General features: G+C 40.4%; 1 protein-coding gene across 5 annotated transcripts in view; it reads left to right on the forward strand.

The window, feature by feature from the left end:
- ADCY10 (adenylate cyclase 10) overlaps positions 1-13167 on the forward strand; it is a 98103-nt gene extending 84936 nt beyond the window's left edge. For all 5 annotated transcript variants that reach the window (XM_021930904.2, XM_021930898.2, XM_021930901.2 and 2 more), the window contains 4 exons: positions 240-357; positions 3822-4017; positions 11662-11850; positions 12785-13167. In XM_021930904.2, the coding sequence (XP_021786596.1) occupies positions 240-357; positions 3822-4017; positions 11662-11850; positions 12785-12946 (665 nt within the window). In that variant the 3' untranslated portion in view covers positions 12947-13167. The remainder of the gene's footprint in view (positions 1-239; positions 358-3821; positions 4018-11661; positions 11851-12784) is intronic.
- Positions 13168-16526: the final 3359 nt, after the last annotated feature.

The raw sequence follows: 16526 nt of genomic DNA on the forward strand, positions 1-16526 counted from the left end.
TGCCTGGTCCGTACTGTGGAACTGTAGTATATATCCATAACACTCCCCAATAGCTCGGACTCAGCAAACGCACGGCAATCCAGTCATGAGGCTGTTGCAATCCACGGGACGCTTTGGATTTATTCATACAATAATCAGAGGCTACTCTCCCTGCAGTGGGCAATTCAACTGAGAGCGACTAGGCTAGAAAGATGATCACCCACACCTACCAACAACTCTCACCCATTCCTCTCTCTTAGGTTTTGTTTATAGAACATTTGAAGAATGTTTGGAATTTGTATACCAATACGAAGACAACAGAATCCTCAAGTTCCAGAGTGGACTCCTCCTGGGACTTTATTCTTCTGTAGCTATCTGGTAACAATGTGTGGCGTATCACTAGATTCCCAAAGTGAAAATGTTGAATCCCAAGGAAGAGTTCTTCAAAAATCTTTTAGAAAGTATTCATAATTTATACCTGAGACAGCTTAAAGGTGTCAGAGGATATTTACACTGAGAGACATGTTAGGGATCAATTAGTTCATCCCCCTTGGCCAAGGACAGAAAAGTAAAGTTGTCTCAATTACATTCCATGCAATAAACATTTATTGCAAACATATCATGTTGTGGTGATACAGGGATAAATAAGAAAAGACTGCTTTCTTCGGAGGGGTGCTGGGGTTTGAGGAAGACTAATGAATAGTACCACTTGCCCACCCCAGCATCCGCCCATATCTAATCACATGGATTGATAAAGCCAATGTTGGAAGACATGGCTTATATCTTCATGAAAGTGGGCTTCATAATATCGAGCCCTGGAATTAGACTTAACCAACTCAGCAGCAGGCAGTTCTGGAAAACTGTAGGTCTACTCACATGGAGGCAGGCCTCTTGTAGCAAAGAGATCACACTCCCTGTTGGCTTCACTGGCTCTCAAGACAGAGAGAGACACAGACGGAGTTATACTTGCCCAATTCCTCTCCCAAATCACCAGCAAGATCTCTCCTTATCATTGAAGGGGCAAGTGAAGCAGGGAAAGAGTTCTGGTGCTTTGCACCAAATAGAGGCCCCTCACATGGAGGGAAATTTCAGGAGTGAGGAAGAGGCATTCTCCTCACACCCCATTAACTCATTAAGCATAAGGCTTAATCACTTTAACCTATTACGTTTTTAACTCAGTTAAGCATGTAGCTATTATGGTCATACCCTTTAGAAAGGAGATGAACGCTAGGGTTCTAAAATGGGTCAGAACAAAACATTCATTAAATTATTTCCATGACTATCCCCAAGACTGAAAATCACCCCCTGTTATTTTATTTCCTATCTTAATTAAATTATATGCAACCATATGGTCTATCAGAGGTTTGTGATGAGACTAAATGACAATATGAAGACATTCCTATATAAAATGCCACAAGCTTGAACAGCTCCAAATTTGAATAGAAATCCTCCCCTTCCTTCTTTCTGAGACAGTCTTGCTGTGTCACCCAGGTTGGAGTGCCGTGGTGCAGTCACGGATCACTGCAGCCTCACCTTCCCAGGCTCAAGTGATCCAAACACCTCAGCTTCCTGAGTAGCTGGAGCTGCAGGCACATCCACCACACCTGGCTAATTTTAATTTTTTGTAGAGATGGGATTTCGTGATGTTGCCCAGGCTGGTCTCCAACTCTTGGGCTCAGGTGATCCGTCTACCTCAGCCTCCCCAAATGCTGGGATTACAGGCATGGGCCACTGCACCTGGCCAGAAATCCCCTCTTATAAAATTAATGGGAGGCCGGGCGCAGTGGCTCACGCCTGTAATCCCAGCACTTTGGGAGGCCGAGGCAGGTGGATCACCTGAGGTTGGGAGTTCAAGACTGGCCTGACCAACATGGAGAAACCTCGTCTCTACTAAAAATACAAAATTAGCTGGGCCTGGTGGCACATGCCTATAATCCCAGCTACTAGGGAGGCTGAGGCAGGAGAATTGCTTGAACCTGGGAGGCGGAGGTTGCGGTGAGCCGAGATCATGCCATTGCACTCCAGCCTGGGCAACAAGAGTGAAACTCCACCTCAGAAAAAAAAAAAAAATTAATGGGGAAAAATTAAAATCCAAAAATTAATTACTCTTGCCAATTAAAGTTCAAAATCTAATAACTTACCAATGTGAGTTAAAGGTTAAGAAATCTAAAGTCCAAAAATCATCCAAATTTATTTTTCTTGTCTGTCTCAGCAGGAGAGTTTCTTTTTTCTTTTTTTTTTTTTATTATACTTTAAGTTCTAGGGTACATGTGCACAACGTGCAGGTTTCTTACATATGTATACATGTGCCATGCTGGTGTGCTGCACCCATTAACTCGTCATTTACATTAGGTATATCTCCTAATGCTATCCCTCCCCCCTCCCCACAATAGGCCCTGGTGTGTGATGTTCCCCTTCCTGTGTCCAAGTGATCTCGTTGTTCAATTCCCACCTATGAGTGAGAACATGTGGTGTTTGGTTTTCTCTTCTTGCAATAGTTTGCTGAGAATGATGGTTTCCAGCTGCATCCATGTCCCTACAAAGGACACGAACTCATCCTTTTTTATGGCTGCATAGTATTCCATGGTGTATATGTGCCACATTTTCTTAATCCAGTCTGTCACTGATGGACATTTGGGTTGATTCCGTCTTTGCTATTGTGAATAGTGCCGCAATAAACATACATGTGCATATGTCTTTATAGCAGCATGATTTATAATCCTTTGGGTATATACCCAGTAATGGGATGGCTGGGTCAAATGGTATTTCTAGTTTTAGATTCCTGAGGAATCGCTACACTGTCTTCCACAATGGTTGAACTAGTTTACAGTCCCACCAACAGTGTAAAAGTGTACCTATTTCTCCACATCCTCTCCAGCACCTGTTGTTTCCTGATTTTTTAAATGATTGCCATTCTAACTGGTGTGAGGTGGTATCTCATTGTGGTTTTGATTTTCAGCAGGAGAGTTTTTTAAACAGCTGTGTCCTAGGCCAATGCTGCTCAGACTTTAGTGGGCATAAAAATCACCTGGAGAGCTTGTTAACTCAGAGATGACACACCCCCAGAGCCTGTCTGATTCAGTAGACCTGGACTGAACCAGAGAAACTGCATTAATGAAAACCCAGGTGATACTGATGATGCCAGTCTGTGGACCACATTTTGAGCAGTACTGGCCTAAATCATTTATCTTTGGTATTGCAACAATTTCTTCAAGCCCCAGAATCTACAGCTCTAAGTGTCTGATCTCCCTCACTTTTTATTTGAAAAAGCCAAAGTGGCTGGGCATGGTGGCTCAGCCTGTAATCCCAGCACTTTGGGAGGCTAAGGTAGGTGGATCACCTGAGGTCAGGTGTTCAAGACCAGCCTAGCCAACATGGTGAAACCCGTCTCTACTTAAAATACAAAAAATTAGCTGGGCGTGGTGGTACGCACCTGTAATCCCAGCTACTCGGGAGGCTGAGGCAGGAGAATCGATTGAACCCAGGAGGTAGAGGTTGCAGTGAGCCGAGATCCTGCCATTGCACTCCAGACTGGGGGACAAGAGCAAGACTTTGTCTCAAAACAAAACAAAACCAAAGCCAAACAGTTCAATGGTGGCTAATATTACCTGGGTGTTTCCAAGGATTCTATTCATCTCAAGTCATCAAAAAAATCTATGATTTCCTTACTCTGTATCAGATAATTTCCTGCTTTTTTAGGGAGAGTGAAGCAGGGGTAGGCAGGAGACTACACACTTCCAGAGACCCAGGTAAAGGAAGCTGCACATCCAGAGAGCCATTTCAGAAAGCCAGCCTATTCCATGGGTGATACTGATTTTTCTTATTCTTTTGTGGTAATGCAGGTATGCCAGACTTCAGGAATGGGACAACTTTTACATATTTTCCAATAGAGCTAAAAATCTTTTGCCAAGAAGAACCATGACAATTATTTATTATGACGGAATATCTAGGTACATGGAGGGGCAAATTCTTCACCTTCAAAGACAAATCAAAGAACAGTCAGACAATGCCCAAGCCAGTGGGGAGGAGCTACTCAAGGTGAGGCCTATTCTCCAGCTTTCAGTATAAAATACGCCTTAAATGGATCTCTATCTACTTCCTATGCTAATTATTTTCTCATTATAGAATTCATATATGTTTATAAAAATAGAAGTTTTTGAAGGCACTTCCCCAAAGAAAGAAAATATAAATTGCAAATAACCTTACTACTTAAAGTACTTTTTGTATATTGAGATCCCACTTGTCAAGTATTTTTCTGTGTGTGTGCATGCACATTTCTCTATTTTGTAATTTGCTATTAAATATATTATGAATAATTTCCTGTCATTAAATTATTTTTCACATCACGATTTAAAAGGAAGCATGGTATTTTATCTTACAGATATACGATTGCATGACCTAATTATTCTTGGATAGAACTTTTCTGTATGATTTTATTGCTATTGCTATGATAAAGCATCCTGGTAGACAAATCATTCCACACAATTTTAACAATTCAAATATGTATTAAGCATATTAATACAAGAGTGCTGGGGTGCAAGAGTGAGCAAATTAAACACTCCAAGAGTTTACAGCCTGGCATGGGCAAGCCCCCTAAGAGAATAAAGGGCTAAATCTCTGGTGTTGGGTTGACACGTTTGCCTTGCTCTTGTAAACACGGAGCACCGGTGTATTAGTTTTCTATTGCTCTGTCACTCATTACTACAAATTAACAGCTTAAAACAACACCCACTTCTTGACAGAGCCTCACTCTGTTACCCAGGCTGGAGTACAGTGGCCCAATCTCGACTCACTGCAACCTCTGCCTCCCGGGTTTCTCGTATCTCAGCCCCCCAAGTAGCTGGGATTACAGGCACGTGCCACCATGCCTGGCTAATTTTGTATTTTTTGTATTTCACCATGTTAGCCAGGCTGGTCTTGAACTCTTGACCTCAAGTGATCCACCCACCTCAGCCTTCCAAAGTGCTGGGATTACAGTGAGCCACCATGCCAGGCCCAAAACAACACCCACTTCTTAACTTACAGTTTGGCGGGTCTGAAGCCTGGGTGGTCTGGTCCGGGATCTCTGCTTAGGAGATGTATTTACATAAGCAGACATAATTGAATAATTGAACACATTGTTGCTGTTGTTATTTTGAACAAACTGTCATCTGTTAGAATAAGAAAAGGAAAATTTTTATTTTACCTCCACTTACTCTTTCTTCAATGCTTGCTTTCTTTATGTAGATCTAAGTTTCTGAACTATATATTTTCCTTCTCTCTAAAGAATTTCTTTAACATTTCTTGCAAGTCAGGGCTATTAGCAACAACTTCCTTCAATTTCAGTTTGAGAAGTCTTTATTTTGTCCTCAATTTTGAAGGATAATTTCACTGGGTAAAGAATTCTAGGGATTTTTTTCCTGTCAACAGGTCATGGCACTGTCTTCTTGCTCGCATGGTTTCTGAGGAAAAGTGAAAGGCAATTCTTCTTTTGTTGTTGTTGTTCATCTATAGAAGTCCCTTGGGCTTCTTTAAAAATTGTTTTTCTCTTTTTTTCTGAAATGGAGTCACTCTGTCACCCAGGCTGGAGTGCAGTGGCGTGATCTCGAGTCACTGCAACCTCCACCTCCTGGGTTCAGGCAATTCTATTCTCCTGCCACAGTCTCCTGAGTAGCTGGGATTACAGGTGCCTGCCAACAGGCCTGACTAATTTTTGTATTTTTAGTAGAGACAGGGTTTCACCATGTTGACCAGTCTGGTCTTGAACTCCTGACTTCAAGTGACCTGCCCACCTCCACCTCCCAAAGTGCTGGGATTACAGGTGTGAGCCACCCTGCCCAACCTAAAATTTTTTGTTTATCTTTGATTTTCTGTAGTTTACAAATTATATGCCTATGTGTTGGGGTTTTGGGGCATATGTCCTACATGGTGTTCTGCGAGCTTCCTGGATCTCTGGTTTGGTGTTTGACCTTAATTTGGAAAACATTTCAGTCTTTCTTGTTTCAAATATTTCTGATGTGTGCTTTCTTTCTTCTCCTTCTGATATTTCTATTATGCATATAGTATACTGTTTGTACTTATCCCACAATCCTTGGATATTCTGTTATGGTTTTTCTTTTCTAGTCTTTGTTCTCTTAGCTTTTCAGTTTTGTGGATTTCCATTGATATCCCCTTGAACTCAGATTCTTTCCTCAGCTGGGTCATGTCTACTAATAAGCCTATCAAAGGCATTCTTCATTTCTCTTACAGTGTTTTTGAACTCTAGCATTTATTTTTTGTTCTTTCTTAGGATTTCTATCTCTCTGCTTATATAGCTCTTACATGCTCTCTACTTTATTCATTAGAGCTTTTAGCATATTAATCATAGTTACTTTAAATTCCCAGTCTGATCATTTCAACATCCCTGTCATGTCTGGTTCTGACTTGTGTTTTGTTTTTTTTTTTTTTTTTTTTTTTTTTTTTTTAGAGACGGGGTTTCACTGTGTTAGCCAGGATGGTCTCGATCTCCTGACCTCGTGATCCACCCGTCTCGGCCTCCCAAAGTGCTGGGATTACAGGCTTGAGCCACCGCGCCCGGCCCTGACTTGTGTTTTCAAACTGTGTTTTTGCCTTTTAGTATGCCTTGTAATTTTTCTTGATAGCCAGATATGATGTACCAGGTAAAAAGACTTTGTCTAAATAGGTCTTTAGTAATGTGATGGTAAGGTGTGAGGAGAGGGAAAGCATTCTACAGTCCTATGATTAGGTCTGAGTGTTTTAGTGAGCCTGTTCCTCTGGACTAAGAACTTCATAAATGCTTTTCAGTCCCTTTTTCCTTAAGTGGGACATAATGGCTAGAGCTGGGTTTAGTTGGGTATTCCTCTTCCCCAACATCAGTTAGGCTCTAATAAAACTCCTGGAGGTTAGGCTCTGGTTACAGAGTTTCTCCTGAGGGCAAACCTTGTTAAGAAGAACAGAGTACTCTGGCGTGTTTCAAAATGGTTCCTTTTCCTCTTCCTCTGCTGAAAGAATGAGGGATTTTTTTTCCTCCAATATTTACTGAGAGATCCTGGCTGAGCTTCTGGAGGTAAAACACACAAAACTGTGGGGGCTCACCTGAAGGTGTTTGGGGTTTTTTTGGTCTAATTTTTGTTGTTGTTGTTGTTGGACACAGAGTCTCACTCTGTTGCCCCGGCTGGAGTGCAATGGCGAGATCTCGGCTCACTGCAAACTCCATCTCCCAGGTTCAAGTGATTCTCGTGTCTCAGCCTCCTGAATAGCTGGGATTACAGGCACCCGCCATCATGCCTGGCTAATTTTTGTATCTTTGTAGAGATGGGGTTTTACCATGTTGGCCAGGCTGGTCCTGAACTCCTGACCTCAGGTGATCTGATGACCTTGACCTCCCTAAGTGCTGGGATTATAGGTGTGAGCTATCACGCCTGGCCTAATTTTTTTTTATTGTGATCCAAATACACATAGCATAAAACTTAACATCTTAATCATGTTTAAGTATGCAGTTCAGTGGTATTAAATACATTTATAATGTTGTGTATCCATGTCTGCCCTCCATCTCCATAACTCTCTTCATCTTGTAAAATAGAAACTCTATACCCATTAAGTGTATGTTTGTTAGATTTAGTTGGTTTATTGTGTTGTCTAAATCCTCTATGTCTTATCTTTTGTATAATTGTTCTATCCATTACTATTAGTGAAGTCTCCAACTACTATTACAGAACTGTTTATTTCTACCTTCAATTTTGTCAGTTTTTGCTTCATATATACTGATGATCTTATTATTAGATGCATAAATGTTTGTAATTGTTATATTTTTATTTTAAAAATATAATTATAAAACATACATTTTTGTAATTGTTATATATATTTTGCTGTATTTAAATTTTTATTAATATATAATATTCTTTGTCTCTTGTAAGTTTCTTTCTGATTTAAAGTTTATTTTGTCTGACAGTAGTATAGCCACCCTTATCCTCTTTGGGTTACTATTTGTATAAAGTATCTTTTTCTATCTTTTCACTCTCCATCTATTTGTACAAGTCTTGGGATCTAAAGTGAGTCTCTTTTAGTATATAATTAGGTCATGTTTTTAAAAAATCCATTCTGCCAACTTGCTTTTTTTTGTTGTTGTTGAGAGTTTAATTCAATTACATTTAAAGTAATTACTGATAAAGAGGGACTTGTGTGTATCATTTTGCTATTTGTTTTCAATATGCCTTACAGCTTTTTCATTCCTCATTTCCTGAACTAGTCTTATTTTGCATTTAATTTTTCATAGTGAAACATTTAAGTTCTTTCCCTATTTTCTTTTGTATATATTCTATAGCTATTTTCCTTATGGTTACCATGAGGATTACATTTAGCATCCTAAAGTTAACTTCAGTAATGCCCAAAGAACTCCACTCGTTTAGTAGTTTCCCACCCCTTTCAGTTGTTGATGTCACAGAATTACATTCCCAAAACATAAATGAATAATTATTTTAAATGATTAGTCTCTTCAATTATGTAGAAAACAAAATGTGGAGTTACAACCCAAAGTTACAATAATACTAGCTTTTGGGCTACTAAATTTTAAAAACGTATTAATCTCTTAAAAATGTAGAAAACAAAACAAGTTACAAACTATTATTACAATAACACTTAATTGTCCATGTATTTACCTTTGTTGAGATCTTTATTTCTTCTTAGAGCTTTGACTGTCCTTTCATTTTACCCTACAGGGCTCCTTTAGGCATTTCTCTTTTTTCTTTCTTTTCTTTTTTTTTTCTTTCTTTTTTTTAAGGCATGGGCATTTTTTGGAAGAAAGTCCTGGTGGTAATTAACTTTGTTTTTGATTGTCTGGGAATGTCTTAATTTCTCCCTTATCTTTGAAGGACACTTTTGCTGAATAGAAGACTCTTGGTTGACGGGGTTTTCTCTTTTAATATTTTGAATGTATTGGCTCACTGCCTTCTGACCTCTAAATTTTCTGATGAGAAATCTGCTGGTGATCTTATTGAAGATGTATGTGATTAGTTGCTTCTCTCACTGCTTTCAAGTTTCGTGTCTTTCACTTTTCAAAAGTGATTATATTTGTCTCAGTGTGTATCTCTTTAAGTTCATCTTACCTGGAGTTTGTTGAACTTCTTGGATGTTTATATTCATGTCTTTTACCAAATTTGGAAAGTTTTCAACCATTATTTCTTCAAATATTCTTTCTAGTCCTTTCTCTCTCTCTCTCCTTCTTCTTCAGGGATGTCCACAATGCGTTTATTGGTTCACTTCTTGGTGTTCCACAGGTCCCTTAGGCTCTGCTAACTTTTCTTCAATCTTTTTTCTTTCTGTTCCTCAGACTCAATAATTTCCATTGTCATGTCTTCAAGTTTGCTGCCTGTTTAACCCTGCCTTTGAATCCCTCTAGTGGTTTTTGTTTTTTTTTTTTATTTTACTTATTGCACTTTTTACCTCCAGAATTTCTTTTTGGTATACTTTTAGGTTTTCTGTCACTTTACTGATATTTCCATTATTTTCATACATCAATTACTTGACTTTATCCACATTTTCCTTTAGTTCTTTGATTATCTTTAGAGTTGTTTAAAAATCTTTGTGTAGGATATCTGCCATTAGGTCTTTTTCAGGGACAGTTTCTCTTGATATTGTTTTCCCTCTTGGGATGAGCCATGCTTTCCTGTTTCTTGGTATGCCTTTTTGTTATTGCTGTTGAAAACTAGACCTTTGAATCTAATAATATGATAGCTCTGGATATCAAATTCTCCCTCTTCCCCAGAGTTTTCTGGGTTTTGTTGTTGTTTTTGTTTTTTATTGTTGTAGGCTGTCTCTATGCCAAGGATCAGCCTGAGGTGCAAACTTAAGGCCTTCCCAGATCTTTTCTGAGCCTGTGCCTTTCCCTAGGCATGCACAGTCACTTTCTAATTTTCCTTTTATAGGCAGCTGCTTTTGAACGTCCTAGTATTTAAGGTCTAGCTGTCAAGGTGGTGGAGGGTGGGTGGAGAGAAAAAGTTGGGGGAGGAAAGGGCAATAGCCCTTTAAATCCCCTGGAAGTCACTTCAACTGGAGTGGGAGGGGCTTGCAATGATGGGGAGAGGTGCAACAATGACTGCCTACCTCTTCCATCAGAAGCAGCCATCGGTGATCAGAGCACAGATTCCTGTTATCTCAGACAGGGTCCTTTGTGCCCACCCTTGTTACCACAAGTTGTGTGCAGGTTCTTCAGGAGCATGTGCACAACTGTCTGCCACAGGTTTTGAGGCTAGGGGACAGGGAGCTGTTCTAAGAGCTGAAACTGAAATTAATCTCAGTTTACCATCCAAGCCTTCCTCTGGCATTTACAAGCCTTCAGTAGACTCCGGAGTTCTAAAATAGTTACATTCTGACAGATTCTGCCAGTGTAATGATAGTCTAGGTGGGGCTACAGATAGTTGGTACTTCCTACTCTGCCGTCTTTCCAGAATCCTCTTCTCCCAAGAGTTTTAAACTCCCAGACCAGTCCACTCTGAGTTTCTAGCAATTCATCAATTACAGTTCAGGTTTTCCTAGCCTGGCACTGGTTCCCACAGTGGTTTCCACTGGTGAGTCTCCATCTGTTTGTCTCTCCAGTCTTAGGGGCAGCAGTTTGCCCCATGTTCTCACTTCTCTTATGGATCCAAGAATAGTTGTTGATCTTCTAGTCTGTTCAGCTTTATTTATTTATTTATTTTTGAGATGGAGTCTCGCTCTGTCACAAGGCTGGAGTTCAGTGGTGCAATCTTGGCTCACTGCAACTTCTGCCTCCCTGGTTCAAGCGATTCTCCTGCCTCAGCCTCCCGAGTAGCTGGGACTACAGTCACACACCACTACGCCCACCTAATTTTTATATTTTTAGTAGAGACAGGGTTTCACCATGTTGACCAGGATGGTCTCTATCTCTTGACCTTCTGATCTGCCCACCTCAGCCTCCCAAAGTGCTAGCATTGCAGGTGTGAGCCACTGTGCCTGGCCTGTTCAGCTTTTTACTTGTTTCTAGGACCAAGTGGTTATTTACAAGCTCCCTACATGCAAAAATGGCCAATTTTTTTTTCTAATTTTTCAACAATTAACTTGTACTGCCTGAATAATTATAATAATCAAAATAATTTTTAAAAAAGTAATTGTAGAGAAGTAATGATGGGATCTTTCAGGTCAATTCCTGATCTCAGTGGACCATGGGGGCTACTCCACCAGACATTTATTTTTATTTATTTATTTTTTTTTATTTTTTTATTTTTTTATTTTTTGAGACGGAGTCTCGCTCTGTCGCCCAGGATGGAGTGCAGTGGCCAGATCTCAGCTCACTGCAAGCTCCGCCTCCCGGGTTCACGCCATTCTCCTGCCTCAGCCTCCCAAGTAGCTGGGACTACAGGCGCCCGCCACCTCGCCCGGCTAGTTTTTTGTACTTTTTAGTAGAGACGGGGTTTCACCGTATTAACCAGGATGGTCTCGATCTCCTGACCTCGTGATCCGCCCGTCTCGGCCTCCCAAAGTGCTGGGATTACAGGCTTGAGCCACCGCGCCCGGCCCAGACGTTTATTATCTTATCTCCAATACCTACTGTGTATGTCTCTATAATGTATTTTCTCACTTGATTGCTTAAATCCTTGAAATGTTCCCAAATCATCTGTGAAGGAAATAACTTATAGTCAAGGACCCCCTGTTTGATTCTAATATACTGTTGTGGGTTTTTTCCTTTAGAACTTGGAGAATCTGGTGGCTCAAAATACCATTGGCCCTGTCTTTTGCCCAAGGCTCTACCACCTGATGGCTTACATCTGTATATTGATGGGAGATGGGCAGAAATGTGGCGTCTTCCTGAACACAGCCTTGCGACTCTCTGAAACACAGGGGAATATGCTGGAGAAATGCTGGCTGAACATGAGCAAAGTATGTATCATCAGCTAGCAAACTGGGGTGGGAGATGCTCACCCACATAAAGAAGCCCAGAAGCCCACTGCCTGGTTAGGTTTCCCCAGGCCTGGAAGGTCTTAGTCTATCCAGGCTGCCGTAACAAAATATCTTAGACTGGGTCGTTGATAAACAATGGAAATTTACTGCTCAGTTTTGGAAGCTGGAAGTCCAAGATCAAGGCTCTGGAGATTCTCTGTCTGGTGAGGTTCCATTCCTCACAGATGGTGCCTTTTGCTGTGTCCTCACATGGCAGAAGGATGGAAAAGGAAAATTTGCTCCCTCCAGCCCTTTTATAAGGGTGCAAATTCTATCCATGAGGGCAGAGCCCTCATGACCTAATTATCTCCCCAAGGCCCAATTCTTAATATCATTACCTTGGGGGTTAATTTTCAACATATGAATTTCAGGGGATGCCAACATTCAGACCATAGCAGTCACAATAGGCCTTTCTGGATTCTTACCAGAAAGAGTGACATGTCCATATTTTAGGTTTGTGAGCTTCCTCTTCACCTTTAAGTTCTCATGGTCTCTCTCCCTCATCCAAATCCCCCTTAGCATGCCTTTCTCTGCCCTTCTTTGTGGCCACTTTCCACTTTGTGTTACATCTGTCTGCATGTCTTTCCTCTCCTTCAGAATGTGAACTCTTTGACAGCAAAAACCACACTTAGTGCCTAGCACAGAGCCTTATACTCAGTTTTGTTGAATAAGTGAATGAATGTATGAGTATACGTGTTTATTTAAAGAGGGCTGTGTCAGTATCCTAGTTTGGACAGCAAGGTTCATTTTTTTCTATGGGTTTACATGGTTTTGAAAGCTCAAAGTTATTTTGCCTTGTTTGATATTGGACTAACCTTGATTACGAAAGTCAAGAAACACTAATGATTTCTTTGTTCTGTTTCTTTCCTCTCAGGAATGGTGGTACTCAACCTCTGAGTTAAAAGAAGAACAATGGTTTCAGACGATCTTGAGTCTCCCATCATGGGAAAAAATTGTAGCAGGCAGGGTAAATATTCAGGATCTTCAAAAAAACAAATTCCAGATGAGAGCTAATACCGTGGACAATCATTTCTAACATGTCAAAGAAAAAAGATTTTAGTAAGCACTATGTCCTTGTGATTATCTATTATTGACCTTTCTCCGTGGCTGGCCCGCTCCAGGTTCCTACATAATCTCTTCTGTTACAGACATAGAACCAGACATGTTGATTTCTTCTCTTTCTGGAGGGTCTAAAAGGGTCAGGAGTGTCATGGTTTACTTCCTCCTAATGTTACAAAAAATTGCTTTTACCATTCATGTTGTTTTAGCTTGACCTGTTTATTTCAGCCCATGCAAAACTGTATCATATTAGAAATTATTAATCTCAAGATGGTATGACATCATGTGTTACAAAAGACATGTTTCTAGTTAGTATATTAACTGAAAATACTTATTTTTAAATGTCCAATTGTTAAGTCTTTTGGAGGTAGCACAATATTACAAATAGCAAACATTTGTCATGGTCTACAAAGACAGAATTAGAAAAGATACATGTTTGTAGGGCCTGACTGCAGCTTCCAAAGCCAGGGTGATGTCTTAGCCCCTCTAACCACATGCATCAAATATCAAATAAAATTTTAATATCAGATAAATGTTTAATATAAAATAAAGATCAAGTTTTAAACATTAAAATATTAATAATTTTTACATGGGTATATTTTACATATTTAGAGTTTGCATTTTTTTATATTTAAGAAATAACAAATTCATTCTTCATCATTTCCCAGATGCAAAAGCAAGGCTGGGCATTTTTTCTCCTAATCACATAACTGAGTTCCACAAAGGAGGTTGGACAGAACCAGATGATACCACGAGGTTAGCCACAGAGGCGTGGTGGCCTGGCATGGAGCGAAGCGCTCCAACCTAAGAAATCGGAACATTATGTTCTAACATGAGCTCTGCCATAAGCACAGTTTATTCCTGCCTGATACATATATCCTGCCTGATCCACATAACCTCCCTATGTTAGTGCACATTTGTGAATATTGAATAAGATAGTGAAGGTTAAAAAGTGTTGAAAATTATAATGTGCCATACAAATAAAAACAAACTAATATTAGATGACTGATTTTAAAATAAACACATCAAATACTGAACTTCGATTAAGTATTGTCCCCTTCAAAGCTGTCATCCTGGAAGTTGCATGCTCGCCCCATGCTGCAATATAGAAATCCCTTGCTTTCTACTTGCCTTATTTTGTACTTTATTCATTCGCTCACTTATTCACCCCACTACCATTTTCCAACTCATTACTGTATACTAATCCCTGATTAAGTGCTGGAGATTAAGATATAAAAACATGAAGGACACAATTCTTGACCTCAGCAAGCTCACACGTCCAATAGAAAAAACAGATGCACATGTAAACCTCACTGAGCCCATTCTACTGTAAGATAATAGAGCTGTGTTCAAATCCTGCATGGTGGAAGGAGAGACACATACAAAACCTGGACATCTTGAAGACTCAGCTGAACAGCTCTGAGTTCAGATTCATTTCGATTACATTGTCATAATAAGCTAATGCCTTAATCATAACAAATCCTTACATTTGTACAACTCTTTATAGATACAGAGAGTTCTGGGACCTGCTCTTATCTTCTCCCTGCAAACCCTGAACAATGAGAATGGCAGATGCTTTGGCTTGGCTGAGATCATCTGGCCAGTAAGTGGCTGAACTGGAGCCTAAATCCAGAAATTGTGTGCCCTTGTCCAGGCATATTCAAGTCCACTTTTTCTGGCTCTCTGTCTGTGCTTCTGCAAGCCATCAGGAAACAGTGTTTTCTGTCTTAAAAATTGCTCTGACCATCTAAAGATTCAAGTTCCCTTTAGCTTCCACAAAATGGACCTAGTTCTACTCTTTGGAATTATACAGAATCAATTTAAATTTGTTCCTCGCTGACCCCTTCAAACCCTTGAACATACCTCTCATGGTTCTCTTGAGCCTTCTGCAAGCTAAATATCTCCGGTTCCTTCTGCTTCTCCTAACATCTCCTTGTTTTTGGTTCCCTCAGTATCCTGGTCACTTGTCTCTGAATAGATTCAAATTTATCTCTATTTCTGTTATATATGAGCTATAGAATGGTCAATCTGGAATAGGAGAGGACTCTTACTTCTTTTGTTCTACCTAGAAGAGTCCTATGAAAACCACTTATGTGCCTTCACTTTAGCCATTTTTGGAGTCACTGTGGACATACTCCAATTATCTGGAAGATAATCCCAAGTTGGCTACTTACTTTCTGTGCCTTAGTTTCCTCATCTATAAGTGGAAATAATAGTAGTATGTACTGCATGGAGTTTTGTGGGGTTCTTTTTTTTGAGAATTACATGAAAAACACTGCCTAGAGCTGGGCGCAGTGGCTCACAACTATAATTTCAGCACTTTGGGAGGCTGAGGCAGGTGGATTGCTTGAGCTCAGGAGTTCAAGGCCGGCCTGGGCAACACGATGAAACTCTATCTCTACCAAAAAAAAAAAAAGCAAAAGGTTAACTGGGTGTGGCGGCACACGTCTATAGTCCCAGCTACTCGGGAGGTGGAGGTGGGAGGATTGCTTGAACCTGGGAGACAGAGGTTGCAGTGAGCAGAGATCATGCCAGTGCTCTCCAGCCTGGGCAACAGACAGAGTGAGACCGTCCCAAAAAACAATTTTTTAAAAATTTTACAAAAACCGCTGGCTAGTATACAGAAGGAGATCAATAAGCATTAGCCTTTAATACTGTCACATGTATTCTAACAAGTTCTCCCCATCCTATACTCAGACAGTTTGTTTTTTTTTTTTACTTTAAAGAGAACAGATGGTGCAGACAGGAAACAAAGAAGCACACTGTGGTCTGCTATTAGCCAGTGAGAGAGAAGTAAACTAAAACATGTGTCTAAATGCTGATGGGCAAAGGAAGGTAGGCCTTTGAGCACTCTCTCTGGATGATGGCCTTTATCTTTAGCCTATGCCTTCCTTATTGGGTTATACTTGTTCCTTCTCTTTAAATATCCTGCACCCTGTGTTAGGCCTTCCTGGTGGTAACTGTAGGCAGTGATCATGATAGAGTCAAGCCATCTCCTTCGAGCTTAGCATCCTCTGGTTGCCACTCTGCATTGCTTGAACATAGACTCAGGGGACAGTACCCTGGGGTTCTGTCCCAACCACCTTAGTCTGGTTCATACTCAGCTGCCCCACCGCTGACAAAAGCGTGAGTCTCACCCCTGTGCCCTTTGTGAACTGCAGGCAAGTATTCACGTTTTCTGTAACTCAACACCTCCAGGCTTCCCTGTGATTTTGATTCTACGGGTAGATAGTGCTAACGAGTATGAGGATTTCTGAAACTAATAGTTCATCTCCCAAATTACTGAAAAACTAAAGCATACCACACACCTATGAGAATGGCCAAAATCTAAAACACCAAATGCTGGCAAGGGCGTGGAGTGACGGGAACTCTCACTCGTTGCTGCGAGGAATGTGAAGTGGTGCAGCCATTTTGCAAGACAGTTTTACAGTTTCTTACAAAACCAGACATATTCTTACCATACAATTCAGCAATTGTGCTTTTTGGTATGTACCCAAATGAACTGAAAACTTATATCCATACAAAACCCTGCACATGGATGTTTATAGCAACTTTAT

Source organism: Papio anubis, chromosome 1, assembly GCF_008728515.1.
Source record: "Papio anubis isolate 15944 chromosome 1, Panubis1.0, whole genome shotgun sequence".
Lineage (NCBI taxonomy): Eukaryota > Metazoa > Chordata > Mammalia > Primates > Cercopithecidae > Papio > Papio anubis.